At 49.5% G+C, this 27,652-nt stretch overlaps 1 protein-coding gene across 1 annotated transcript; it reads right to left on the bottom strand.

Annotated features, from left to right (window-relative positions):
• Positions 1-601: 601 nt before the first annotated feature.
• CILP (cartilage intermediate layer protein) lies at positions 602-18,183 on the bottom strand. Its single transcript, XM_070420741.1, has 9 exons — positions 18,111-18,183; positions 16,475-16,645; positions 14,487-14,579; positions 13,359-13,628; positions 12,063-12,242; positions 11,132-11,446; positions 9,509-9,617; positions 8,198-8,355; positions 602-4,969 (listed from the first exon to the last, which is right to left on the bottom strand). Exons 2-9 carry the CDS (start codon positions 16,560-16,562, stop codon positions 2,601-2,603), a joined length of 3,582 nt encoding a protein of 1,193 aa, XP_070276842.1. The 5' UTR covers positions 16,563-16,645; positions 18,111-18,183; the 3' UTR covers positions 602-2,600.
• Between the last annotated feature and the right edge of the window lie 9,469 nt (positions 18,184-27,652).

The following is a 27,652-nucleotide window of genomic DNA, read 5'->3' as shown; positions in this document are numbered from 1 at the left end:
GGAACTGTGCTCTTAGCCTCACTGAAAATCATGGAAAGGACTTTAGAGATGGTTTAGATTCTAGGCTAGACTGACTCCTTCACTTAAAAAAAAAAAAAAGCAAAAAAGCTATTGAGATATAATTGACATATAACATTATATTAGTTTTTTTCTTTATTTTTAAATATTTTTCCCATTACCATTTATCCCCCTACACCCTCTTCTACCTCTAACATTATATTAATTTTAGTGTATAACCAACTCCTTCATTTATAGATATGGAAAATGAGGTCCAGGGAAATGGACCAAAGTCATGCAGCTAGCAGGCAGCACACCTGTCTTTGGAAGCAAGGTGCTTAGAAATTAGGTGCCATGAGCTCAACAGTGTTTCCTTTTCTGAAAGCGAGGTATTTGCCATTCCCTCCCAGCCTCCAAGCTGTTTCTGCTTGTGCTCCTTGCTCCTGACAGCCACAGCTTAAGCTCCTAGCTAGCATTTAGTCCTTAAATTAGATGTCACCTCCTCCAAGAAGCCCCCTCTGACTACCACCTCAAGTGGTAGTGCCACTCTGTATGGTATATTTTATATACTCATACAATCCAGTCCACCTATACACATGGCTTGGCATAGAGTAGATAGATACTCAATAAATGTTTGATAAGTGAAGAAGTCAGGTGCCAGCTGCCACCTGCTGGAGTCCAGTTATTCAGGCCCTCAATGAAGAACAGAAAGGTCATGGGATGGGAGCCCAGCCAGCTCACGCTCCCAGCACCCCTCCCGGTGAGCTGGAAGGGAACTGGTGGAAGGTGGAAGCAGCACGCACTGACTCCTAAAGCAGTATGGCAAGGCGTCTGTGCTGCAGATAGTTGAACACTGACCCTTTGGGAAGGTCAGTCAAGCCCCACCCCCAAGCAGTCAGTGAGAGCTGCTCCCTGGGAAGCATCGTCTGGAAGTGAGTCAAGGAGCAATCAATCATAAGCCACTGGGCCCAACCCTGCATGTGCTCCCTTTCTCAGAGGTCATGGGGAAGGGGTGCTCCGCCAGAGACATTTCTAATTGATTATGAACCAAACCCCTGGGAGTTGGGCAGATACTGATCCAAGAGTACAAATCCAGTCCAGGCCAGAGGCGGCCAAAAGGAGCTGCACTGGGCCAGCCAGGGGATCAAGGAAAGCTTTTTGTCCTGATTATAAATAACGCTCTTTCCTCTCCCAATCCCCATGGCCTCCTTCCTGACAGGAGGGATTGGGAGAGGGGCAGTCAGTGCATCTTACCCAACCCCACACCCTCTGCCCTGACTGTCCATGTCTCCAAGATCACTTTGGAACCATCCGCCAGCCTCTGATTTACTATTTTAAACCAAACCTCTTTTCCAAAAACAAAGCCCTATTCATTTGGGCCAGTTATTTTACTCAAGGAACAGGGGCTGTCACACAATAGAAATCTGGTGTCTGGAAAAGGTGGATGTCTTTAGAAGAGCTTGGAGGCGCAAAAAAAAAAGAAAGAAAGAAAGAAAGACAAAGTCCAAATTTCTGAGTGAGGCCAGCCAGCCCAGCTGGAGAAGGCAGCAGGCTGTGGGGGTTGCTGAAAGACCACTCGGCCAGCTCACCAGACCATGGGCCCAGCCATTGTATACGTTTCCCAGTATTGGAAAGAAAGGAAAAAAAAACATATTGGGACATGTGTTTAGCTTTGCTCAGGAGTCCAGAACATGCTCACAACTCCAAGAATCTCTGCTCTTCTCTGTGAGTGGAAAATATGATCCATGAGTGCAAACTCGACCGTGGAGTGTGTGTCTAATTCCCCAGCCCTGCCACTTACAGGGGGCAGTGGCTCATGCCACCTTGTGATCACTTTCCAGAGTCCCCTCCTCTCCCTGAGCAGCTGGGGTTAAAAGACAGGATAGCGGTCTCAAAATCAAGTACAAAACGTACATTTATTGACATCTGCTCTGAGCTGCACTGGGCTTCTAGCAAGAACAAAGCAAATGTAAAGGGAAACATGCTAATGTAATTACCAACCTGGTGCATTGGATACGAGATGTACTTTCCAGACTCGATGGAGAAATGATCCTATATTCAATAGCTTAACATGAAATGTGCACTAAGAGTTCCAGATCCAGTAAAGAAATAACTTATTTACATTTCAAGTAAAAATATTGGAGTTTATTATTTTATTTTACCACCATTTATACGTATGAACAGTGATGAAGACCTTGCTTACGTCCTGTGGAGCAAGACCAGGAAGTATACTTTATATTGGTTATTTCACCTTCAACTTCAGATTATCATGATCGTAAAGGTGGGCAAAACCATGCAAAAAGAAAAGGAAGGGGACTTCTATTGATGGCACCAGATGAAAAACAGTCAAAGCCACAAAGTTTGCCAATGGCCAATTTCTGGTGTTTCTTTTAAAGAACAGATCAAAGAGGCTTTATTTTGCCATTTTGGGGGCTACGCGCCAATCAGTATCATGGGACAAAGACAGTAAGTAAAGGCATGAAGAAACAAACAAGCAAACTGCACCAGAACAGATGTGCTTAAATTAACCAAGTGACAGTTTGTGCGTCAGTCTCACAATGGCTGTCACGTGAGGTCGGGGGAGAAGAGAAGTACCACAAGACTTAGTTGTTTAGAGGCTGCTGAGCAGCCCCACGAAACCTCAGAGAGGCCATCCCTCCAGCCCGGCGCTGGCCACCCCTACTTGCCCGCTGCTGCCTCCTGGTGGGCACTCTTCCTCTGATAGTGCTGGGGGCAGGGGTCTGGACTGGGATACTTTGGAGGTACTGGAAGGCACTCTGGCGACCCACCTGCCTCTCTACGCAGTTAAAGGTGAGGGCCACTCCCACGTTGCTTTTCATGACTCTGGAGGAGCCATCCGACGTGCCATCAAAGCACCGGCCAAGAGCGATCTCCTTGGCCACACGAGGGTCCTGGTCAGTGACCGTGTAGATTCCATAGTTGTGGCCCAGTGGATCCAGGGGCGCCAGCATGGTGTACTCACTGGTGTCATTGTTGACTGCCAGTGGTAGGTGGTTGACCAGGTACTCATGCAGCATGGAATTCACACTGGCTCGATGGCAGCTGCCTTGGGGAATGATCTTCACTAATGTGCGGTCCACACGATCCTGGTCATAGAGCATCCCACTGCACTTGAACTCCAAACAAGCAGATGAGACATTGGGCTGGTCCCTATCCCGTGTGCTTTTGACATCCCGGATGCCATACAGCTTCCCCACAGTCTGTCGGTGGGTGCCCCCCATGTTGCGGGATCGCACATTCACCTCCACTGGCCCCACGATCTTCACCTTAATGTAGCAGGCCCTGAACTCCATTGGCTTGGGCCACCATGCCAGGTAGTCTTCAGTCCAGCTCATGGGATCGTCTTCATTGAAGGGGACAGTATTGTAGTCATATCGATCCCCCTCAATCCGGTAGAACCGGAAGTGGGCTGCACTAGGCGGTGCCTCCTCGCATGCCCGGAGATTCTCAAAGGCATAGATGGGTCCATTGCTCTCCTCAGCTGAGTTGGGCCTTGGCTTGGCCATGCTGATCTGGAAAGCCGTCTTCTTAACCCGTGGGTCCTCATGGTCTGTCCGACGGTACTTGAGCTTGTTGAGGTAGGGCTGAGGGACACCAATTGCATTTGGATTGAATTTAGGAGAAGATGCCACTGCTTCCAGTTCTTCCCCAGCCAGGCTTGCCAAGACATAGGCAGAGTAGGCATCAGGAGACTGGTCATCACAGAAGGCAGGCAGACAGGCCCCATTGGGGCCCGTGATGACACTGTCAAAGCGGCCCCAGGCCCTGGGGTTGGATGAGAAGCCAGTCCTGGGCTCCAGGTTGATCACAGAGACCACAACCCCCTGGATCTGCTCACTGGGCAAGAACCTCTCACTCCTGTAGGTCCTCACCTTGATAAAGCACCTCCTGCTTTCAGGGACATCCAAGTTAAAAAGCCTCCTTTCTCGGATCTCCATGTTGCCCACCAGGAAGGTTCTCTCTTCCCTCTTGTTCCGCCTTTGGTTTTCAAATTTAAAGTCACCTTCCTCTTCCCATAGCCCCGTGTCTGGGTTGAGCGACCAGAGTTTCATCGTGGACACATGCTCTGGCATCTTGACCTGGGTCGAGTCAAGGTGAACCTTCACCTTGCCAGCATTGAGTGACTCCGAGGTGGCCTCATCTCTGAAGTCCACAGAAAACATGCCATATGTTCGAAGGGGGAAGGTGTCTCCGTCATCATTGATGAAGTTCAGGTCACTCTGGGTGGCCGTGGCTGTGGAAATATTGCGGGGATCCAGGAAGGTCACGCTGGCCTTTACTTTTCCTGTGTAGGGCTCCCCGTTCTGCTTGTAGAAACTCTTGGAAGGGATCTCCAACTCCGCCACCGGGTCTTCACCATCCACCTCCCCCAGGGGGATGATGTTGGTCTCCGTGGCCTCCAAGGTGATGGGCTCTTTCCGCCGAAGCATCTTGATCTCATGGAACACTGCACTCCCCTTCTTGTTGAAGGGCAGCACCTTGGTAGTGTTGACGAACTTCTGCAGCCTGTCCACAAATGTGAGCACCAGCCTCTCCGTGTCCTGGGGGATGTGGAGGGTGAAAGTGCCCTTGTAGCCAGTCATGCTCACACGGTTGCTCCCCATGTACACGTGGCCAAAGCGCATGGGTTCCCCATTGTCAGCAGCGCTGACGCGGCCCCGCACAATACTCCGGGTCTCCGTGCACCGCTGGCAGTTACACTCCTTGGCCACCTTGGTGGGCAGCGTGTACCCACTGCACTGGATCTCCCTCTCCTCTGTTTTGGAGATGCCACAGCAGTGCTCCACAGCATCCCGGCACCTGATCCCATTATCCTGTTGCCCTGCGCAGGTCTTGACAGGGCAACGGCCCACGTCATAGTAGAAGGAGTTGGTGGCATTCTGGAAGCAGTCATGAGGCAACCGGATAAGGTAGCTCTCAGGGGTTGGGTTGCACGGAGTCTCATCAGAGGCTGTGGAGGGAAACGGTGTGGCTATTAAATGTAAGTTCACATCCTACACAAAAGATACCTTAACCTCACCTCTATACAGTGCTTTATCGTTTTCAAAGTACTTGCATATCCATGATCCTGATTCTCACCAAATTTCTCTGAGAAAGATGAGCAGCTGTTGTTGCTAAGCCCCTTTTATACATGGAGAAGTAGAGTTGGTTGCTGAGACCACTACAGTAATGGCTCTTATTGGAGATGAGCCATTAAAATCTGTGAGGGTATGTTGAGTTACCACCCGAATTGGGAGTGCTGCTGGCATGTAGTGGGTGGGGGCATTACTGCTCTGTGACCCGGAAAGCCTGGCCCTTTTCTGCATAAGGACTTTTTCTGTATCCTGCATGACTTTCACATATCCCACCAGACATTCATGTAGGTGGAAAACTTGTTTAAAATGATCAGAGCCTAGTATTTTTTTTATGCGACTTTACCATACTTTGAATTTTTCCAAAAATGCAGCTACCATAAAAATCAAGCTAGGATTATACTTTGTTTAGCTTGGGAAAATACCAAGGATTGTTCCTTGTCTCAGAAAAATCATGTACTTACTGCCTTACCCAAGGAATGTGAACCACCACAATGATACCCCTGCATCCCTCAGTGTTTGCAGCTGCCACATTCACAGTGCAAGTATGTGACCTCTCGGTTGGCTTTCTTGTGCAATTATGCCAAAGCCTTTAGATGCCGGAAGCCAATTCCAGCATGTCACAAATGCAAGAGTTTCAGCAAAAGGTTGGTGGAACTTGGGGACTCAGCAAGGGCTGAATCACATATGTTATTGCCTGCTGGGATGGCTGAGGGCATTTCCCCAAACCTGAAAAGGATGCATAAATGATTGCTTGGCTGCCAGACAGCTGAGGGCATTTCAATCTACATGTTACTGCCTCCTATTGGCCAAACACCTGAACAGCCAGAGGCAATTCCTCCAATCTGACAATTGATTCTGTATACTAAACCTTGGCCTTTGATATATGTACATCTACCTTGCTTTAGGACAATTTGTGTTAATAAAAAGCAAGGGGTCCAGAGAGACAGGAGAACTTGGTTTCTTTAGCTAAGAAACCAAAATGCCTTCCAAAATTATGTTTGTCTCTGGACTATTGATTAATTTACACACAGAGCCTTCTCCAGATTCCTGGAACCCCTTGCAGATGCCGAGAAACACACACCGGCATTTAGATATTGAAACACATATTATTTTGTACTAAAATTATTTTCTTTTTATTTCTCCTTTATGGGATAGTTTGGGATGTGTGCATATATACTTGGCAATTATATGTAGTTAACTTATTATCCATAAATTTAACTTCAGAATAGAAAATATTTTGTAAATGTGAAGTGTTAAACATTTGAAGTATTAAAAATAACTGTGACAAAGGGGGAGCATTGGTGTTATGGGTTGGGAACCACAGCTGACAGGGCTCCACTGTTGCCAAGGTCCAACTGTCCTGTGCCTTGAGGTCTGTTGCTCAACTTTCTTGGAGTCTGTAAACTATTCCAGAACCCTTCCAATAAATTTTCTCTTCCTCTGCCTTTTGTTTGGTTTTGTTTAGGCCAATTACTAAGCTATCAGCCTTCTCTCTCACTTTCCAAGTACAGGTTCCTGAGTGATTTTGACCTTAAGTCTTTCCCCTCAAGCGCACTTCTTTTTCTTTTCTTAAAAACATTTTTACTGATTTCAGAGAAGAAGGGAGAGGGAGAGAGAGATAGAAACATCAATGATGAGAGAGAATCATTGATCGGCTGCCTGCTGCACGCCCCCAACTGGGGATTGAGCCTGCAATTCGGGCATGTGCCCTTCACTGGAGTTGAACCTGGGACCCTTCAGTCCTCAGGCCAACGCTCTATCCACTGAACCAAACCAGCTAGGGCACCAACTCCTTAAAGCCAGCTCTAATCAGGTCACCCTTTCTTATAAAGCAGTGGTTCTCAACCTTCTGGCCCTTTAAATACAGTTCCTCATGTTGTGACCCAACCATAAAATTATTTTCGTTGCTACTTCACAACTGTAATGTTGCTACTGTCATGAATCGTAATGTAAATATCTGATATGCAGGATGGTCTTAGGTGACCCCTGTGAAAGGGTCGTTCGACCCCCAAAGGGGTCACGACCCACAGGTTGAGAACCTCTGTAAAGCCTCTCAACTTGCTACTTCTATACCTTTGCTCACACTGGCCCCTTAATCTGGCCATTCTTTAAGGCAGTGGTTCTCAACCTTGGCTGCACATTAGAATCACCTGGGAATCTTTTTCAAATCCTGATTGCTGGGCCTCATCCTCGGGAAATTCTGTTTCTTTGTTACTAATATTGTGGCCCCACCCCATAACAAAGAAACAGAATTTCCAGAGGATGAGGCCCAGCAATCAGGATTTTAAAAAGATTCCCAGGTGATTCTAATGTGCAGCCAAGGTTGAGAACCACTGCTTTAAGGTCAGGGCTTTATAACTTTGGCTGTAAATTAGAATCAGCTGGGAAAGCTTTTAAACTGTGCATACCCAGCCCACATCCCAAGCCAATGAAATAAAACTCTCTGGGGGTGCCTGGCCAGCAGGGCTCAGTGGTTGAGCGTCGACCTATGAATCAGGAGGTCATGGTTTGATTCCAGTCAGGGCACATATCCAAGTTTTGAACTTGATTCCCAGTGTGGGCATGCAGGAGGCAGCCGATCAATGATTCTCTCTCATCATTGATGTTTCAATCTCTCCCTCTCCTTCCCTCTCTGAAATCAATAAAAATATGTTTTCTTTAAAAAACTCTCTTGGGGAGGGAGAAGGGGGTAAGCTCCAGGCATCTGGGTTTTTGTTAACACCACCAACCAGGTGAACTCACTGGGCATCCAAATCTAAGAACCACTATTTAAGCCCCAGTTGAAATGCTGCTCTCTCAAAGAGCCATCCATAGTCACTCCTGCCTGGAAAGTTTCTATTTCTCGTCTAGAAAGTCCACAGCCCATTATCTCTTGCTTTAACTGCATTTGTCTATCTTTACTCGTCCCTTCATTACAGTTCCTTGCCTCTCCTGGGGTGGCAGCTCTGAGAGGGTAGAATTGGGGTCTGTGACATCTTTGTATCCCAGAGGACATAGCACTGTACATAGCACAGGAAAACTGGGGTTTTTACTGCCCAGTTATGTCCACTGAGGTGCTCCCCAGTCCTGCAGTAGAGGTTCCCCAGGGAGCCTGCCAGGCTTACCTATGACAATCAGCTGGGCGACCTGGGACTTCACAGCCCCCGCGTCGCTCTGGGCCTTGCAGAAGTACTCCCCAGCCTGGTCCCGCTGTAGGTTCTTCAGTAACAGCTTGCCGTCGTGCTTGTAGAGGGAGGGGTCCAGCAGCGTGTTGTTGTGATACCTGCAGGGGATGGAGAGGTGCAGCCTGAGGGGGCAGCGCCATAGCAAGCAGCCAGAGAGACAGATGGCGGATGGGTCCCTGCCGATGCCAATACCACCTGTGACATAGCTCATCCAAGAGCACTGATTGGCCTGGGAGTCAAGGGACTTGCTTGAGTCTCAGCCCCATCACTCGCTGGCTATGGATCCTTGGACAAATCATTTCACCTTCCTTAGCATCAGCTTCCTGATCAATAAAATGGGAGCCGTGCCTCCTAGCTGACATCACAGCAACACTGGGCAGTCTAACAAGAGAACGGCTGTAAAATGTTTGTGAGGGTTGAGGGGTGAAGGACTCACAGCCACAGGAGACGCTGACCTCGTTTGCCTTTGTCGGGGAAGCAGGGCTGAGGAACCTTGTTCTGTATCCTGAGGATACGCAAGTCATGACCCAGAGACCAGAGCCGCTCTGTAGGGACCTCAGCCTCGAGAAGGCCACACAGGGCTTTCTGGTTGTCTGTGTGGCCTCAACCCTGTGGCCCCCACTTGTAAGTGCGAACTTCCGGCCCTCGCCAATTTGGCTCAGTGGATAGAGGGTTGGCCTGCAGACTGAAGGGTCCCAGGTTTGATTCCAGTCAAGGGCATGTACCTGGGTTGCAGGCTCCCTCCCTGGCCCCAGCCCTGGTCAGGGCTCATGCAGGAGGCAACCAATTGATGTGTTTTTCTCACATTGATGTTTCCTGTCCCTCTCTCTTCCACTCTCCCTAAAAATCAACAGAAAAATATCCTCAGGTGAGGATTAACAAAAAAACATAAGTGCCAACTTCTGGGCTCTGAACCTGGGCCTTACTTGTAACTTTATTCTATTGGTTAGTATTATGATTAATAAGATCAGGCCACCCAGCTGGTGTCAACCCATGAACCAGGAAGTCATGGTTTGATTCCCGGTCAGGGTACATGCCCCGGTTGCAGGCGCGATCCCCAGTGCGGGGCATGCAGGAAGCAGCCGATTGAGGATTCTCTTTCATCTTTGACGTTTCTATCTCTCTCTCCCTCTCCCTTCCTCTCTGAAATCAATTTTTAATAAAATAAAATAAAAATAAGACCAGACCGAATGCAAGAAAGACCTGGTTGCCCCGAGAAGAATCGGGCAGGGTAGCTGGCAGAATACTCACCAGAAATACTGGTCTGGACTGGGCTTCCCCGTGGCCTTACAGCACAGGGCCACGCTCTGCCCAGCTCTCCGTGCTTTTGTCTCGGGGTTCTTCACAATGTATGGAATCTCTGGGACAGAAGAGGAGAAATGGTGCTTTGGGTTTTCCTTTGTGACAGATTCTCCAGAGCCTTGCTTCCTCGGGTTCTTTGACAAGTGCTAAAATTGTATGACTTGACACACATCCCACCACCCCACACCCCACCTGCCCCTCTGTAAAGATCCTAATTAGGGTACTGATCCAGAATGGAGCCCACCTCTTCTACCTTAGGGCCTGCTTCCAGGGCCTCTCAAGCAGCATCCAGGTGAGGCAATGGAAAACCAAGGGGATCTTGTGCCAGCCAAGATTCCCAAGCACGGCCATTGAAACAGAGTTGGGCCTTAACCAGTTTGGCTCAGTGGATAGAGCATCGGCCTGTGGACTCAAGGGTCCCAGGTTCGATTCCAGTCAAGGGCATGTACCTTGGTTGCGGGCACATCCCCAGTAGGGAGTGTGCAGGAGGCAGCTGATTGATGTTTCTCTCTCATCGATGTTTCTAACTCTCTCTCCCTCTCCCTTCCTCTCTGTAAAAAATTAATAAAAAAAAAAAATATATATAAAAGACTTCCAGTTTCTTAAAAGAAAAAAAGAAAGAGAGTGGTTGTTTTAAATAATACGATATTCCTGTTGTGCTGCCTCCAGCAGAATTTTCTAGCCATTCTGTACCACTTCTGAACTCCCCAGACTCCCTCTGTCTCTTCCTGACCTCCAAACCTCACACTGTATTGTAATGACTATTTGAATCAGGTGGTCCAGGGAAGAACTCATTTCAGGGAGCAAGCCATGCCAATATCTAAACAGAGTATATAGCAAGTGCAAAGGTCCTGAGGCAGGAGTGTGCCTGTGTGTGTGAGGAATAGATAGGAGGACGTTGTGGCTGGAGTAGAGTGACTCAGTGGGGGCAGACAGGAGGACAATAGAAGAGCAGAGCAGAGAAGTAATGGGGGGTGGAGCAGATGATGTTGGGCCTTGTAGGTCATGGTAAGGATTTAGAGCAGCGATTCTCAACCTGTAGGTCGCGACCCCTTTGGGGGTCGAACGACCCTTTCACAGGGGTCGCCTAAGACCATCAGAAAATACATATATAATTACATATTGTTTTTGTGATTAATCACTATGCTTTAATTATGTTCAATTTGTAACAATGAAATTGGGGGTCACCACAACATGAGGAACTGTATTAAAGGGTCGTGGCATTAGGGAGGTTGAGAACCACTGATTTAGAGTTTTAGTCTAAGGCCCCGTGGTCGGCAAACTGCGGCTCGAGAGCCACATGCGGCTCTTTGGCCCCTTGAGTATGGCTCTTCCACAAAATACCACAAAATACCACATGCGGGCACACACGTACAGTGCGATTGAAACTTTGTGGCCCGTGCGCTGAAGTCGGTATTTTGTGGAAGAGCCACACTCAAGGGGCCAAAGAGCCGCATGTGGCTTGCAAGCCGCAGTTTGCCGACCACTGGTCTAAGCAAACTGGGAAACCAGTTCTTAACACTGCAGTCCTTTTATTTAAAAGTCCCACCCTACCCCAGAGAGCTTAAGTACCTGCTCTCACGAACTCTGCATTGATGGTGGCTGACTTCAGGCTAGTCCTGGGCATTGTGAGCTTGATGGGAGCAAACTTGGTCTTTGTGATCTTCAGGGTGCTTTTGCCATCTGGGCACAAGCCAGGGACTCGGAATCTCCCACTACTGTCCGTCCGGGTCAGTGGCTTCAGTGTCTTGGTCATCAGGTAGACAGTGGCCCCTGAGGCTGGGGCACCCCCAGGGAGGGAGACAGCCCCATGCAGCACGAAGTCCTGGCACATGCAGGCATCACAGTCAGCGTTCACCTGGCCCATGTGGCAGATCAGGTCACAGGCTGTGGAAGAAGGGGCCACGTCAGGAGGGCTTATGTGGATCCGGGCCCTCCCCTAGCCCCATCTCAGCCTGTGGACTCACATATGCTTCCCCTCCCCCTTAGGCCTTTGTTACCCTTCCTTATCAGCCTGCACGACTAATTCCTACCTATCTTTCAAGACTTAGCTCGGGACACCTTCTCTAGGAAGTCCTCTTTGATTCCCCAGTGGTCGGCAAACTCATTAGTCAACAGAGCCAAATATCAACAGTACGACGATTGCAATTTCTTTTGAGAGCCAAATTTTTTAAACTTAAACTATATAGGTAGGCACATTGTTATTAATTAGGGTACTCCTAAGGCTTAGGAAGAGCCACACTCAAGGGGCCAAAGAGCCGCATGTGGCTTGCGAGCCGAAGTTTGCCTACCACGGCCCTAAGCTATGATAATGGACCTCTGTCCTCCCACATTACCCCTTATAGCCCTAGCTAACCCCCATCAGAGCACATAATAGATGCTCAGTTAATACTTGGTGAATGCATGAATGAATGAATCCATCTCAATCTGACCCTTTAACCTACTAAAGGCTGCTTCAGCCTCCACGCCATTCCCTGCCTCGTACCAGGAGCAAGAGTGGTACCTGTACAGGCCTGGTCCATACAGAGCCGGCCCTCCTCAGTGGCCTCGCTGCACAGTGACACTGTCTCTGCCAAGCAGGTGCGTGTTCGGGTCTGGACCCCAGTGTGACCACAGGCAGCAGAACACTTGCTCCAGGGGGACCATGAGCTCCAGGTCCGGTCTGTGTCTCGGCGCAAGGATCCTGCAAAGCAGGATCGGCAGACAGTCTGACTTCCCTCCCAGGGGAACTCTGTCAGGAAATCTGACCCTGAGGCTAGTTTTGCTCAGAGAGCAGGACTTTACTTACATCACAGATGTCACTGATATTCATATTTACTACAATGATTTTTCCAATGGAAGGAAGTCAAGAGCCTTGAGGAAGTGGCATCGCTAATTTGCACAAAGACACCATATGGTCAAACACTGGGAGCTGATATGCTGCCCCAGGCTGTGCAGGGTTAGCATCATCTTCTCTGTCCACCAGTGTGGAAACAGCCACCAGGGCCTGGGGCTGTGGTGATTCAGACATCAAACCCCCTTTTGCCTACCCTCCTCACCTCTGGTCTAAGGTCTCTGTGCAATAATGGGGGCTTCAGACCTTGCCCAGCCTGAGCTCCCAACTCCAGATGACCATCACCGCCACCTGGGCCTTGTGAGCACTGACGGAACCCCAAGAGGTGAGGGTACCCATCCACAAAGTGGGCAGCCGGCAGCTTGCTCTGTGTTACCCAGTGTGGGGAGGGAGGAAGTAAAGAGCATAGACTTTTGGACTCTGCAGACACGGACATGGGTTCAGACCTCCGCTCTCCACTTACAGCTGTGTGATCATGAGAAGTTATCTAGCCTCTCTGAATATAGTGATTCCTCACAGGCCAGTTGTAAAGTCTGAATGATGTTGATCACCAGCACAGTATCCGGCACAAAGGGACTAAATGGAAACTAACATTTAGTGAATGTTACCTGGGCTAAGCCCTCTATATTCATTATCTTAATCCTCATTAAAAAAACAAACCTATGAAGATTTACTAATATTACCTGTTCTACGTGTGAGGAACCTGAGGCCCAGGGACTAAGGAATAGAGTTCCCGGCCCAGGCTGGGACCAAGCAGCCCAGCTCCAGAGTCTGTGGTTTTCACCACATGGGCACACGTCCCCAGTGACGTGGAGTGAACGAAGAGCACCCAGAAACACACAACAGGAAGATTCGGGCTCTCATGACACTGGCTGGTTATTACTAGGGAATCAAGGCCTGTGTATGTGTGATATCCAGAGATCTCATGGCCAGAGGCAGGTAAGGGTGGGGGCCTCACAGGCTCACCTGGTCGGCAGAGGAAGCGCACGGTGTAATTGGAGCAGTTCTGGCCGGGCCGCTGCTCCCTGTTGAGGCACCAGAAGCCCTCACGGGGGCTGCCGTGGACCACCTGGCCAGTGCTGCCCGCGGGTATCCAGTCAGTGGTCCGAGCCTCCAGCCGCAGGGGCCGAGCACACACACGGTCCCCATAGTAGAAGTGAATGGCATCCAGCCGCTCGAAGTCACCCTGCCCGCCTGGGTGGTCAACGTTGAACCATGTAGTCCACTCGCCAGGAGCTGAGAGATAGAGCCAGGTTGGGGAGGAGCCAGGCCCTGGAGCCCCAGGTGAGCTCCAATTCCCTTTTCTGTTCCGTTCTGGGAGTCATCCCTGATATCACTCATGCTCCCGCCCCACGCCCTCTGTTGGTCTCAGGGCCCATCGCATCTGTCTCTCCAGCATCTCTCCAATCTCCTGCCCTTCCGCATCCCTCCACTCCCGCCAAGGACTCCATATTAGCAGCCTGGCTTTCTGCCTGGTCTCTCTACCTCAATTTCCCTCCGACCCCACCCCCAACACGGCAGTCAGGGTGAGCTTTCTTCATGTGGGTTGATCCCACACTCCCAGCTTTAACTCCGTTGGCCAAGCATTTAGGGTGGTATGAGCTGGCCCCTGCTCTCTCTCCATCCTCATCTCCCCGACTCTCTCCCCACCAGCCTATGCTCTGGCCCCAGCAAGCCCTCCAGCATTCCTGAAACATATCAGGCAGATTCACGATTCTGGACTGTTCTATTTAGTAGGTGCCTCTGCCTGGACAAAGACGTAGGCCAAGTGCCTTGTAAAAGTGGGTTTCCAGTCCGGCCAATGTGGCTCAGTGGTTGAGCGTCAACCCATGAACCAGGAAGTCATGACTGGATTCCTGGTCACGGCACACACCAGGTTGTGGGCTCAGTCCCCAGTAGGGGGTGTGCAGGAGGCAGCTGATCAATGATTCTCAGCATTGATGTTTCTACCTCTCTCTCTCCCTCTCCCTCCCGCTCTTTGAAATCAATAAAAACATAACTTTTTAAAAGCGGGTTTTCATACAACCCTGAAATCATGCCCAAGCTCAGTAAACACCCCCCTGGTGGCCCCTCCCAGTTCCAGCCACAACTCACTCTCCAGGGGACTCGCAGGCTTGGCAAAGTTGCTGGGGGTCCTCTTCCCAGGTCGGACTCTTCTCACAGACTGGGTGAGCATCATCTGCCTCCCTGGGGGCCAGGAGGGGAAGGGGGAGGCCAGAACTGTTAGTTATCAGGGCCCAGCGGGTCCTCTTACTAGCCTCTCAAGAATAGTGGATGGAGCATAAACACAGGACATGTGTTCAAATCCCTACTCTGCCACTTACTGGCTCTGCAACCTCATTAAGAGCTTTATTCCTCTAAATCTGCTTCCCCACATAATAGGGCTGTATTAATAATCCTACATCATAGGGCCCTGGGGCATGTTCAGGGCGATAACGAGTGGAAAGGGAGCTGGCCTGTAGTGCATGCTCAACAAACGGTCATTTTCTTTTTGCTCGTGTTCTAGAAATGGATCTTTGGATGATGGGGAGCAGCCAGTGGGTGAGAGCTCCTACATTAGGGTCCTGCCCTGTCCTTGCCAGAAAGAATAGAGGCTTAATTTCCTCATCTGCAAGATGGAGATATTAATTCCCACTTCACAGGGTGGTCCGGTTGGCATGAGGAGTCTGTGAGGTAACACAAGTGGACATCTCTAAAGTATATGAAGATTGAGAACATGAGATCCAGAGACTCTGCCACTTCCTACCTGTGTGACCTTGGACCAGATACTTAACTCATCTGACCCCTGTTCCCTCATCATAAACAGAGGATTATAATAGTTCCTGCCTCAGAGGATTGTGGAGATTAAATAAACACATTCATAAAATCCACCCAGAACAACGCCTCATACGTAGTGCCTGCTGAGTAAGCGTTAGCAACCACTCCTGTTAGCTCAATGCCTGGACCATAGATGTCCATTTCCCTTCTCTTGGCAAAGTTGGCTTTGAGAGTCCATCCTCCCCCTAAAGGACTTACTTGGCCTAATTGGAGCAGAGTTGTCAATTTTCTGACCCCAGCGTGGAGGGTTCTGCCTTAGGGTGGGTACAAGATCGCTTCCAGCCCCACCCACCCGAGGCTGGGTTGGGGCTCCAGAATGGGAAAGAGAAAGGAGAGCAGAGGGCTGCAAAAGCTTTAAGAGGCAATTAACTTTCATGTGAGGAGCCAAATCAGAATTCTTTAATTGGGGTGATAGGAGCTCCTCTAATCAGACGACTCTGATTTCCCCTCAGATGGTTGAATTTTAATCAGCTACACAGCAGCAGCTGTCAGGGTGAAAAGAACAAACAAGGCAGGAGGTGGCACACAGGGTTTGGCAAGACGCCGAGCCAGTCTTTGTTCCTGCATCTGTGGTCACTAAGCCTGCAGGGCATGCAGCTTTAAAAGAGAGGTTTAAGCATTTAAAAATATATATTTTTTTTTTTTTGCTTTACCTGAGTATGTGGTTAGAGATCAGGAGAGAAAGGGCAGATGGGAGGGAGTACACAGGATAGGACTAGGAGTTCTGACACTTAGATGCCTTGGAGAGTCTAGTAAGCAAATTCTACCTATTCCTTTGAGAACTCAGTGTCACCAGAAGATGGGGTTAGAGGACAAGGAGACCAGAAGGGGTTCTCTAGTCTGTGAAATTTGGCTGCAGGGTCTAAATAAAATTGAGCTTTAGGCCAAAAGAATTTCCATGAAACTAAAACCAGATCGACCCCAAAATCTACTTCTGAGAAAATAATCCCTTGCTATTTCCTTTTGCTTTGGCTGCCAGGAAGCTCAGAGCTAAATTTATCACTCAGGGGTGGTAGACCTCTTATCTTTTTTCCTCCCTCTGAATGACAGCTCATTCTTCTCCTCACTTAAAATATTCTGTTCTGTGAGTTTTAATATCGGGAACTATCTCAAATCCTTTGGAGAAACAAGCAGGGTATAAATGTTAAATACATCTATAAACCAGCCTCAGGGCTTAAGGCAGATGCGTAGTTGAGTTCCAAACCAGACATGACTTCACTGTGTCAAGTCGGGGATTTGGGAGACAGCAGATACTTAGCCTGTACCCAGCACAGAGGTGATCTCCAGGCCCAGGAAGAAGAGCACCCAGGCCTTGGTCCCCACCATCTTTCCCCCGGGCTCTGTGGGGAACATGACGGAAGATGCGTGAAGGTGCTTCACCACGTCAGGTTGTCCCTGGAACGTGGTCCCCTAGGAAGCGTCTCAGACCCAGTGACCTGCAAAGAAACAGAGCTTGTCAGGTCCCGTGTTTCTGAGTCACCTCTTACAGCTTCAGCAGAATTATTTCTTGACCTGTCAAGGGTGGGAGAGTGCACAGAATGAAGTCTTGTGGAAGGTGACACCTGCCAAAGTTGCAAATGCAGGCAGCGAGGGCGGTGCGGAGGCTCAGAATGTGGGTTCAGATGAGGCAGACCTGGATTCACCCCAAGGTCCAGGTGCCAGGGCCCCACATCGAGATGGGGCACAAGGGAGAGCAGGTTCCTTGCCAATGAGGAGAGGCCTGGGCTCCCTCCCAGCGACTTCTGGGTGAGTCATTAATTACTTCCGAGACCTGGGTGTGGGGGCATGTTTTTGCTCCCCTTTCAGGGGGCTCACATTCTTTCATAAAGAAGCTACAATATTAAGGCTGTGAAACCCCAACCCCGACTATAGTGACACGGCAAGCAAGCTGGAGGGCACAGATGCTTCAGACATGCCCCCTCCATGAACACATTCCCAGATGTGCACGGGCTGCAGCTGGAACACATTTCTGGCCTGTTTGTTTGGGGTCTAGCTGGGAGTTACACAACCAGGAGCCCCCTGAAGGAGAGCAGGGGGGCTGCACCGTTAGAGTCCAGGGCTCCCCAGTAACTGCTGGCTGTGGGTCAGAGGCTGCAGGAGTAGGACGAGGAAAGCAGCCAGGCAATAAGGACTCGGGCCCGTGGGGCATGGTCCAGGCTCCTGTTGTCTCTCTCCCCAGAGCTCTGGTCAACCCAGAACCTGACCAGTTCTTAGAGATTTAAAAAAATGCTTCCCTTCAACCGCCAAAGTCCAGGGTATAGTGGGAAGGGGGGAGACTCCTCCTTTCTGGAAAAAAGATTCGAAAATACTCCGTTGTCCCAGGGGAAGAACAGACCAATCCCACACTGCAGACCATCTACTATCCCCACCACCAGCTGCTTCTCAGCCCAGGGAACAGCGGCACGGGCCTCCGCAAGGTCTCCACTCTTGTGTGTCTTACCCCAAGCTCCGGGCTCTGAGCAGGGAGCAGAGCGCTCCACGGGCCTGCACGGCGTTCAGTCTGAGACCGCTCCGGGACTGTCTGGGAGGCCAAGGTGGCCTGAGGCACCTTGTGGAAAAACCATTTCCCATCTGGCAGCCCACGGAAGTTTCCTCGGCACATGTCTGCTGGGTAGGCTCCCCATCCCACACTCCTCAGAACTCTCGGACAAAGCAGACGGGCTGACCGCAGGAAAGAAGCAGGGCGCCCAGAGCTACAAAGATCCTGACTGGGGTCATTTGAGGGCCCCTGACCTCAGATGGGGGAAGGAGAGGACTTTGGGCCAATGAGGGAAAAGAGAACTCTAAAGCGGCAAGGGGGGTATTCTTAAGGGGGTTGAGGAGTGATCAGGGGAGGGCAGGAATAGCTGAGCCGGGCAGGGGGTGCAGGGTTGGGGCGAGGAGAATGGGAGTGGAGCTCACCGTGTCCTGAGTGGGAGTCCTCAGCTGGGGGGTCCAAGTCTCTGTCTCTCCAGCGGTCCAGCCTCTGGGCCTTATATAGCACAGCTGGTGGCTCAGCCTGTGGCAGTGCGCCACGGGAAGCGGCGAAACCAGATCTGAGCATAAGGAAGCTCGGCCTCTCTCTCCCCTCCCCACGTCCCAGGCAGCTCCCAGAGGCTGGGATTTCACTTCCAGATCCTTATGGGAAGATGCCGCGGGGCCTGGTGATGGGCCAAGTGGACAGCGGCCTGGGGCTCCACAGGCCAGAGCGGAGAGATGGGTGGGGAGCTGGGGTGGGCACTGAGACGCGCTGGGAAGGGGCCAAGGGGAATTGTACATCTGGGCAGGATTTCATCGCTCAGGGGGTGGTGTGCTCTCGCCTAAACTTTGCTTGCTGATCCCCCACCCTCCCCTGGCCGTGGCCCACTCATGCTGAGAAAGGACTGTTGGTTTTATCACATAATCCAACTCTCTTAGGCACACAGGCCACCTGACCTTCCAGCTGGGGGGTGCCTGGTTAGAACTGGACAACTACTCAGCTTCTCTGGCCTCTGAGGGTGCACGCAGAGAACCCCAGAAGGGACAAGGGACAAAGGCGTTGTGGGGCACAGGGTGTCACCTGGTGAGAACAGCTCTTCTCTGACCCTACCTACTTCCATCTGGATGCCTGTCTGTGCCCATTGGACCCCAGGGCCCCTGCATGTGGATTCTCTGTGTTGATCTGTGAGTATGCGTCTGACTCTGGGTATAGACACCCACCAGCGTATGAACAGCCAGTCTCACCCATAGGTGGCGTAAGCAGCCGCCTGTGCTCAGGACTTCACCCACCTCCCCCTCAGCATGAGTTTGCCTGTTGTCTCAGACAATGGTCCTACAATTTGAACACTTGTCAGAAGCCCCTGGAAGGCTTCTTAAAACACAGATTGCGGTGCCCCATGCCCAGAGTTTCTGATTCAGTAGGTCTGCATTTCTAAAAGCTCCCAAGTGCTATGGAAGATTCTGGTTCATGAACTGCACAAGGATAGAATCCCAGTTGGAGGCAGAAGATGGGGAAGGGCCTGCCTCAGGTCCTGGGCTCATCTGGCCCAGGTGGTCTTCCTGCCTCATGCCGGGCCTGGAGATGGAGGTCCGGCACCTGTGGCCTTGCCCCCACCCCAGCATCAGCTCTGTTTTTCCACATACCCTCATTGAGCTCCTATGTGGGGCTGAGCACTGAGAGGCCACAAGGATCCTTTCCTGTCCCCAAGTGGCCTGAGCTGTGAGATACACAGGGCTAGATTGGGGGAATCTGAGACTACCCCTAACCCCTCCTCTAAGGACTCCTTGGTGGGAGAGGCTGCTGCTCTCCTCAGCCAGAACCCCAGGACAGACAGACAGACAGACAGACAGACAGGGCTTGGGAGGCAGCCACAGGTCTGGACTGCCCAGGACTTGACCTGGATGGGTCAGCCCGAGCCATGAGTGCCCCCCTGGGGCTTAGGCAAGCCAGGCTAGTCTGCAGCAGCTCCAAGCCTCTGCCTGGAACACACTGAAAACCCATCAATCACCCCACCCCTCTCCAGAGGATGGGGACTGGGGGGCTTAGGGCCCAGTGTAGCCAGGCCACCTGTGACCCAAGCTATGGCCAGGGGTTCTCATGCTGCTGAGGGGAAAGGAGCTTGTGAACAGTGGGAGGGGTCTGACCTGATGCTGGTGGCTCCAGAGGAGGATACGGTCTGAGCCCTCTCCCATGCTCCCGTCATCGCCCCCTGTGGCCTGGGGAGGCTTTGCAGGCCTGGCTAAGGACAGGCCACTGATGATCCCTGAGGCCTGGAGGACTTGACGAAAGCTCTAAGTGACCATCAAGGGCTGCCCACCCAGTACCTGGGAGCCCAGAGATCTGGAATCCAGGGTAGTGGGAGAGATCTGCCTTCCTGTCCTGGGTACAGTCTGTCACTGTTCCACCCTGTGCCTTCATAGTTTTATTGCCCAACTTCCTAATTTGAAATATAGCCCTTTTTCCCCACCAGTGTGAATCCAGGTTCAGACATCATAAGGCCTGTTCTCTTTCCATTTCTCAACTGCTTCCTCTGAGATTGCTTTATTCTTAAGGAGACGATAGCAGTCTGCATTTTCTAAGATGGTTGCAATGATAGCTTCCATTGCAAAATAGATTTCAGAGAGGAAGGGAGAAGAGTGAGATAGAGACATCAATGATGAGAGAGAATCATTGATCAGCTGCCTTCTGCATGCCCCACACTGGGGAATCGAACCATGACCTCCTAGTTCATAGGTCAACACTCAACCACTGAGCCACCCCAGCTAGGCTTTTTGCACATGTTCTTGTACAATATGACTGCACTATTCCACCTATCAAGAGGTAGAATCTAGGGAGCATTTTAGATCTTTCTCCTTGGCATATGTCATCAGTTTGGCTCTATAAACTCTTAAAACAATTTTTTAAAAAGAGGCAGCATCTAATTTCCCTTGAATCTGAGCTGGCCTTTAACTTGCTTGTACAAGAATGAGGTGGATCTCTAAAATCAGAAGAGGTCATGAAGCTTCCACTTGGCTCTCTTGGGACATTTGCCCTGGGGAAAGCCAGCTGGCATGTACTAGTAAGAAGTCTAGCTACCCTGAGACCACCATACTGGGGAGGACTGCTGTAGGTGTTCTGGTTAGTGGCCTCCAGCTGGGTCCAGCCTTTCAGCCCTCACCACCAAGGCACTAAACATGTGAGTGTCACTATCTTGGACCCTCCCGACCAGACTAGCTCATCTACCAGATAAGTGCCATGGAGTGGCCTCAGTCGATGACACAAAAAGCAGAATTGCCCAGTCAAGCCCTACATGAAATCCTGACCTACAGAATTCATAGGGTATAATAAAATGATTGTCATTTAAGCCACTAAAATCTGTGGTAGTTTTTTACAGAGCAACAGTAACGGGAACAGAGGCTGTTTCCACGTAGTATTTCCAGCTCTAAGATCCCTCCCAGCACATCTTAAATCTCCAGTGGAAAGAGAGTCTCTTTCTCATTCATTCCCGGGAATGTCTCTCACGGCTCATTCCTGACCCAGTTGCTGTAACTATGGGTATGGAAAGCTCTGATTAGCTCAGTTCTGAAGCCGGGGTAGATCACCATACTGGGATCACATGGACTGATTATTCCCAAAGGAAAATTGTGGTGCAGTCACCAGGAGTAGGCATAATGGATGCTGAGAAGTAAAAAATGACATGTACCCACTAAAAATACAACCACAGCGCGACTGGCATGGCTCAGTCAGCCTACGAACCAAGAGGTCACAGTTCGATTACCCGGGGCTCGATCCCCAGTGGGGGGCGTGCAGGAGGCAGCCAATCAATGATTCTCTCTCATCATTGATGTTTCTATTTCTCTCTCCCTCTCCCTTCCTCTCTGAAATCAATAAAAATATATTTTAAAAAATACAACCACAAACATAAGCACCCTTTTCCTAATACGAGTCAACTTGAAATGTCTAACTACTGACCTTGATATCAGGAGTTGAGTCTGGATGTCAAGAGGCCACATTAATATCTGTCAACCTTAGACTTTACCATCCCTATGTTCTGTTGCAAACCCACCCATGGATGACTCTCCACTTCATAACTGCATCAACACACCCCAGAAGAGCTAAGCAAAACTGAACTATAATAACAACTCCAGCTTAGAAAATGGAAGAAAAAGAAAGAAACCTTCAGGACCATGCATGCCACACAAGTTGCTGCATGTACTGTAGCCTGTCTGTTAAGGGTGTGCTTGCTCCGTGGAGGTTGTAGGTGGAAGCAGATTCCTTGAAAATGGGCCATAGGTCTAGCAGATACCCCAAAACATGTCCAGTTGAGCCCTCTCCCTTATGTAATATGCTAACTGAGGTCATCACAGAATGCTCCTGGAGCTTAAAAAAAAAAGGGTCACCTCGCTCTAGACAGTTTGGCTCAGTGGCTAGAGCATCAGCCTGTGGACTGAAGGGTTCTAGGTTAGATTCTGGTCAAGAGTACATGCCCGGGTTGTGGGCTCAATCCCCAGTGTGGGGTGTGCAGGAGGCAGCCTGTCAATGATTCTCTCTCATCATTGATGTTTCTATGTCTCCCTTCCTTTCTCTATAAAAAACAATAAACATTTTTTTAAAAAGGGTGACCTCACTGTCCCTATGGTATATTCACCACTGTCACGACCTTATGTTCATACACAGTGTCTCTACTATTCACCACTCCAGAGGCCCCAGTGTTTTCACCACTGACTATGGGATCCCCTTAGGCCACCATGATGTTTTCACCAAGCCTGCCATGGTGTGCTCATAGTCACCACGCTTTATAGCTTGCTCACACCCAGTGACATGGTAGTGTTTATTGCACAAACCAATGAGTTCATATTCTATATATGGACATCATAGTGTCTCCATGATGCCCCCTATATTTCTCAGAAACATCCACATTCATGATTTTGTATAGGATTAAGGGTATACATTTATCAGGGTGTCATCTCAAGAGTGTTCACACTCTAGTCACACTCATATGACATGTTTGCCCCAGTTGTTCATCAAACTCATCCCCACGAATCTACCAAACTTGTTTCCCATGATTCCAGGCCTCTTTTCATGACTCCCCCGAGAGGCCCCAGGTGGTTCTGGGTGTGGTATGGCTTCAGCTCTCATCAAGATGATGGCAGCCCAGAACTTGCAGCATTGAAGAGGGCAGCCTTGCTCAGGGAATGGGGTGAGGCAGATGGCGAGTAGATGTCCTCTCTGGTTGTATGTTTCTGGACACGCGGCTGTTTTATGGGCTAAGAATGTGAGGAGCCTCCCTCTTCCCAAGCAGAATGTTTCACCCACACAGCGCTTGAGCCATAATGGATTTAGGATTCCAGATGGCCAGGGTGAGCAGGCGGGGAAGGAGGAATGGAGGTTAGAATGGTCTTAGTGAGCAGGCTTAGTCAGGCAAAATGGACAGAGGGAGACACATATGTGGGCCACAGAGACTGTTCTTAGTGGGTTGGCCTTTTGTTCCAGAAGCAAAACAATGTTCAAAGTGTCTGGATCAGGGCATTCCCCCCCCTCCCCGCAACAGGAGAACATAACTTTGAGGACAGGATGTTGGGCAGTGACAAGGAAGGCAAAGAAAGGGAAGAAAAAATTTGAATCTCACCTCACCCTAGTGAAAAATTGAAGTATAATTTTCATACTGTAAAAGTCACCCTTTTGACAAATGTCAACAATCATATAACCGCCATATAATCAAGATATAAAATGTTTCCATCACCTCATCAGTTCCCTTCGTAGTCAACCCTCTCCCTCTATTCCTAGTTCCTGACAACCACTCATCTGTTCGCCTTTTTGAAAATGCCATATTAATGGAATCCTTTGATATGAGCCTTTTAATTCTTCCTTTTTCACTTAATGAATGTACTTATCCATGTTGTTGAATGTGTCAATGACTCATTCATTTTTTAATAACCGAGGGGTTCTCCATTGGATGGCTATACCACAGTTTATCCATGCACCAGTTGAAGGACAGTTTGCTTTTTAAATATATTTTTATTGACTTCAGAGAGGAAGGGAGAGGAGGAGACAAAAACATCAATGATGAGAGAGAAACATCATTTGGCTGCCTCCTGCACGCCCCTCACTGGGAATCGAGCCCACAATCCGGGCATGCACCCTGACTGGGAATTGAACCATGACCTCCTGATTCATAGGTTGACACTCAACAACTAAGCCACACTGGTCAGGCTTGCCTCCAGTTTTTAACAATTACAACTTAGCTATAAATATTTGTGTAAACATATTTTTTAGTTATTTTGGGTAGATAACTTGGAATAGGGTTGCTGGGTTGTGTGTTAACTTTATAAGAAACTGCCAAACGGTTTCCAGAGTGATCGTACCATTTCTATTCCTACCAGCAGTGTATGAGTTCCAGTCACTCAGCATCCTCATCCATACTTGACATTGTCAACAGTTTGATTGTTTGTTTTTAGCCCTTCTAATGGATGGGTACTGTGATCTCGGTGTGGTTTTAATTTGCATTTTATAGTGACCAATGATGCTGAGCATCTTTCTATATTCTTATTTGCCATGCGGCTCTCTTCTAGGTGAAATTAATTATGTTCAAATATTTTGCCTATTTTGTAAGCAAGTAGTTTTCTTATTATTAAGCTGTATATAGTCTGGATATAATTTTGTATAGTTTGGATACAAATTCTTTATCAGATATATGTTTTGAAAATATTTTTTTCCAGTTTGTAACTTGTTTCCCATTTTCTTAACAGTATCTTTTGAAGAGCAGTTTTTTATTTCGCTGAGGTTCAATTTTACTTTTTTTTTTTTTTTTACTTTATGGGTTGTGCTTTTGTGTTGGATCTAAGAAATTTTTGCCTAATCCATGATCACGAAGATTTTCTCCTATGTTTTCTCCAGGATATTTTTAGCTTTACCTTTAGGTCTATGATTCATCTTTAACTAGTTTTCTGCATATAGTGCGAAATGTGGGTCAGGCTTCACTTTCTTGTATGTGGATGTCCAATTGTTCCAGCACTATTTGTTGAAAAGACTGTCCTTTTTCCATTGACCACCTCCCCCCTATTTTTTTTAAAACACTGTGGCTACTTGAGGCATTGGCGCCAGAAACCTAGAGTATTCTCAATGCACAAGTCTGTAGCATAGCAGGAATGAGTGCCTCTCTTCCCTGTTCCCCAGGACTGCTTATGCCCAAATAAGACACAGACTTCTCAGGGAAATACCTTTTTTAGCTTTTACTCACAGCCCCTCTGCTCTCCCCAGGACTCAGACGTGAGTCTGCTGAGAACTGCAGCAGAAGATTGCTCTGACTGTCAAGACAATCCTGGGTCCAGAACTGCCCTCCAATGACTATCTCCCGGGAGGCTCCTCTACACTCAACTAATCAGCCTCCATCAGACAGAGGGAGGTGCCCTGGGAACACATCAGCTGCCTTTACCTTTCTGGCTGCTTTCACTTGTTAAAGTTGCTGTGGATTTTCTTTTCAGCCTGATCCTAACCAGTGAGGGATGAGGACTCTGTGTGAGATGCAGGAGACTTCTGCCAAGACCTGGCTTTTGGGGGAAGCTTAGGAATTTGATTCGGGCTCAAACCCAGGTTGTGTCTCCTAATTTCCAGTCCTCTGATCTTTTCATCTTCTCACAGTGGCCTGTGACACAGGATGGTGGACAGAGTTGGTGGCTTTCCGGGATGCCAGGGAGGTGAGGGGGCTCCTTAACTGGTTATGCAGGTCAGGGGACAAAATGATAACTCAGGCAATTCTGGGGGAAAAAACAAGGATTGATATAAAGATAGCCAAGTCAGGAGCTAGGCTGGGCGACTCTTGGACAGGCCCCTCTCTCACAGGCAGCCTGGTATTTCTCCTATGGTATGCCTACTTCACTCTACCTGGTAGCTCCCCTTGCCTCTTGCTCCTGAGAGAGCTATTCTAGCAGGCATCATCCTGATTGGCTCAACTAGTGCCCACCCCTATCCCTATTGGATGGAGCCTTTCCCCTGAAGCCCTTCACCAGTCACCAGCCAGCCTATAGATCAGCGGTTCTCAACCTGGGGGTCAAGACCCCTTTGGGGGTCGAATGACCCTTTCACAGGGGTCGCCTAAGACCATCGGAAAACACATATATAATTACATATTGTTTTTGTGATTAACCACTATGCTTTAATTATGTTCAATTTGTAACAATGAAATTGGGGGTCACCACAACATGAGGAACTGTATTAAAGGATCGCGGCATTAGGAAGGTTGAGAACCACTGCTATAAATGGACTGATTAGGTCAGATGCTCAGCTTGAGCCAATCAGTGGCCACTTTGACCAAATACTATGATGGTACTGCTTCCCCAGCTAGGGAGCTGTGGGGGGTATTGCAGCTAGAAGGGGATTTGGGGTGTGGTGGTACCACGAGGGTTGCCAACATAAATATGAGGGTTTATCCTCATACCTGAACATGCACACACACATACCCTAAGCACTGTAGCCTGCACTTATCTCCTCCCTCTGAACTGCCCAGCCCCAGCCTCCCCATTTCCCAGCTGGTTCCTGCCTGAGTTGAAGAGCTCTATCTTCCCTCACTTGAGCTCCTGAAGGGCGAGGACTGTGTACCTGGCTCAACATCATAAATTCATAGACCTCACAGATAGAAAAAAGCTTTTCTAAGGCCATTCATGGAGGGAGGGGCATAGCCAAGGTGGAGCCCAGGTCTTCTGTTCCACATTTAGGCTCCTCTCTGCACCCCAGGAGACAGACTCCCTGGCATCTCACTGAGATGAAGCTAGGGCCGTGGTCGGCAAACCGTGGCTCGCGAGCCACATGCAGCTCTTTGGCCTCTTGAATGTGGCTCTTCCACAAAATACCACGTGTGGGCGTGCACGTACAGTGCGATTGAAACTTCGTGGCCCGTGCGCAGAAGTCAGTATTTTGTGGAAGAGCCACACTCAAGGGGCCAAAGAGCCACATGTGGCTTGCGAGCCTCGGTTTGCCAAGCCACAGTTTGCCGACCACTGAGCCAGGGGATTGCAGTCCCACTTCTGGGTCTGGTAAGGCTTCTGGCTCTGCCCTGAGACACTGAGACATCCTCCCTTGAGGATGCAGGCCCAGCCCTGACATCCGGGCAGCTCTGAGTCAGTTCTGTGGGGAAGCTCTTGCTCTGCTGCTGGGCGTCTCCAGGGAATGCTCAGAGCAGACCCATAGACAGCATGACCCAGGTTCCCAGATGCTGGACTTCCCACCAGGGGCCACATGATTCATGAATGCTGGAGTGGAGGGGCCAGTGGGTGGGCAGGCATGGCCCAGCTGCTCCAGCTTAATGAGGGATTGAAGCAGCCTGAAGTGTACATGACGGCAACCCAGGGGGACAGCGCCTGCAACTGTGGCGTGTCTGGGGGCCTCATTCTGTGCTCAGTGCGAGCAGCCGCGTAGTGTGTGCCAGCCTGATTGGGTGTGTTGTGGTGTATTATGCCCACACTCAGCCCTGATTCCCAAGTGCAGTGTAACTTCAGGCATTTCACTTGCCCGCTCTGGACCTCCGTTTCTTCCACAGTGAAATGAGAGGATGAGATGGGCTCTAAAGCTCCTTCCTCTTCCACCGCTCCTCACACCTCCCTCCAGACACTTGTCCGTTTTCAGCAGAGCAGTTATCCCAGCTTCTGCAACCCCTCCCTGCAGACTCCCAGCCACCAGGGGCCTTATCTTCTACCCCCAGTTCCTACTGAAACCTCTCTTACAGAAACAGCTCTCTTACCTTGTTTAGGGTGTCCCAAAATTCACGCAAGAAGTAATTTTGATAGAAAACACAGGTTTATAATTAAAAATTGTAAATTTTTTATTGATTCATAAAGTATACAGTATAGGGTTATGTATGGAATAGCACATCGGGTAAATGGCCTCCACAGCTTTGCTGGCACATACACAAAGCCATGGTCTTCATTGGTCTTCATTGTCCCTGCTCCTGGGCCATAATTGGTACTTGGTAATGCTTATCAAATTGAAGGGATTGAAATCAAAGGGCAAC

This window comes from Myotis yumanensis, unplaced genomic scaffold (genome assembly GCF_028538775.1).
Source record: "Myotis yumanensis isolate MYYU_CA2020_CCGP unplaced genomic scaffold, mMyoYum1.0.hap1 SCAF_1, whole genome shotgun sequence".
Classification (NCBI taxonomy): Eukaryota; Metazoa; Chordata; class Mammalia; order Chiroptera; family Vespertilionidae; genus Myotis; species Myotis yumanensis.
Note: the sequence above shows the minus strand (reverse complement) of the source record. Positions and strands in the feature narration are given on the sequence as shown.

Excerpts from the sequence above, each read along its gene's own strand:
- CILP (XM_070420741.1), bottom strand. The coding sequence starts at position 16,562 with ATGTTCCCCACAGAGCCCGGGGGAAAGATGGTGGGGACCAAGGCCTGG. Across the intron at positions 14,580-16,474 it reads GGAGATCACCTCTGTGCTGG|GGAGGCAGATGATGCTCACC; the intron begins GTACAGGCTAAG and ends CCTGGCCCCCAG. Across the intron at positions 9,618-11,131 it reads TGCAGAGTTCGTGAGAGCAG|AGATTCCATACATTGTGAAG; the intron begins GTACTTAAGCTC and ends CTTCTGTCCCAG.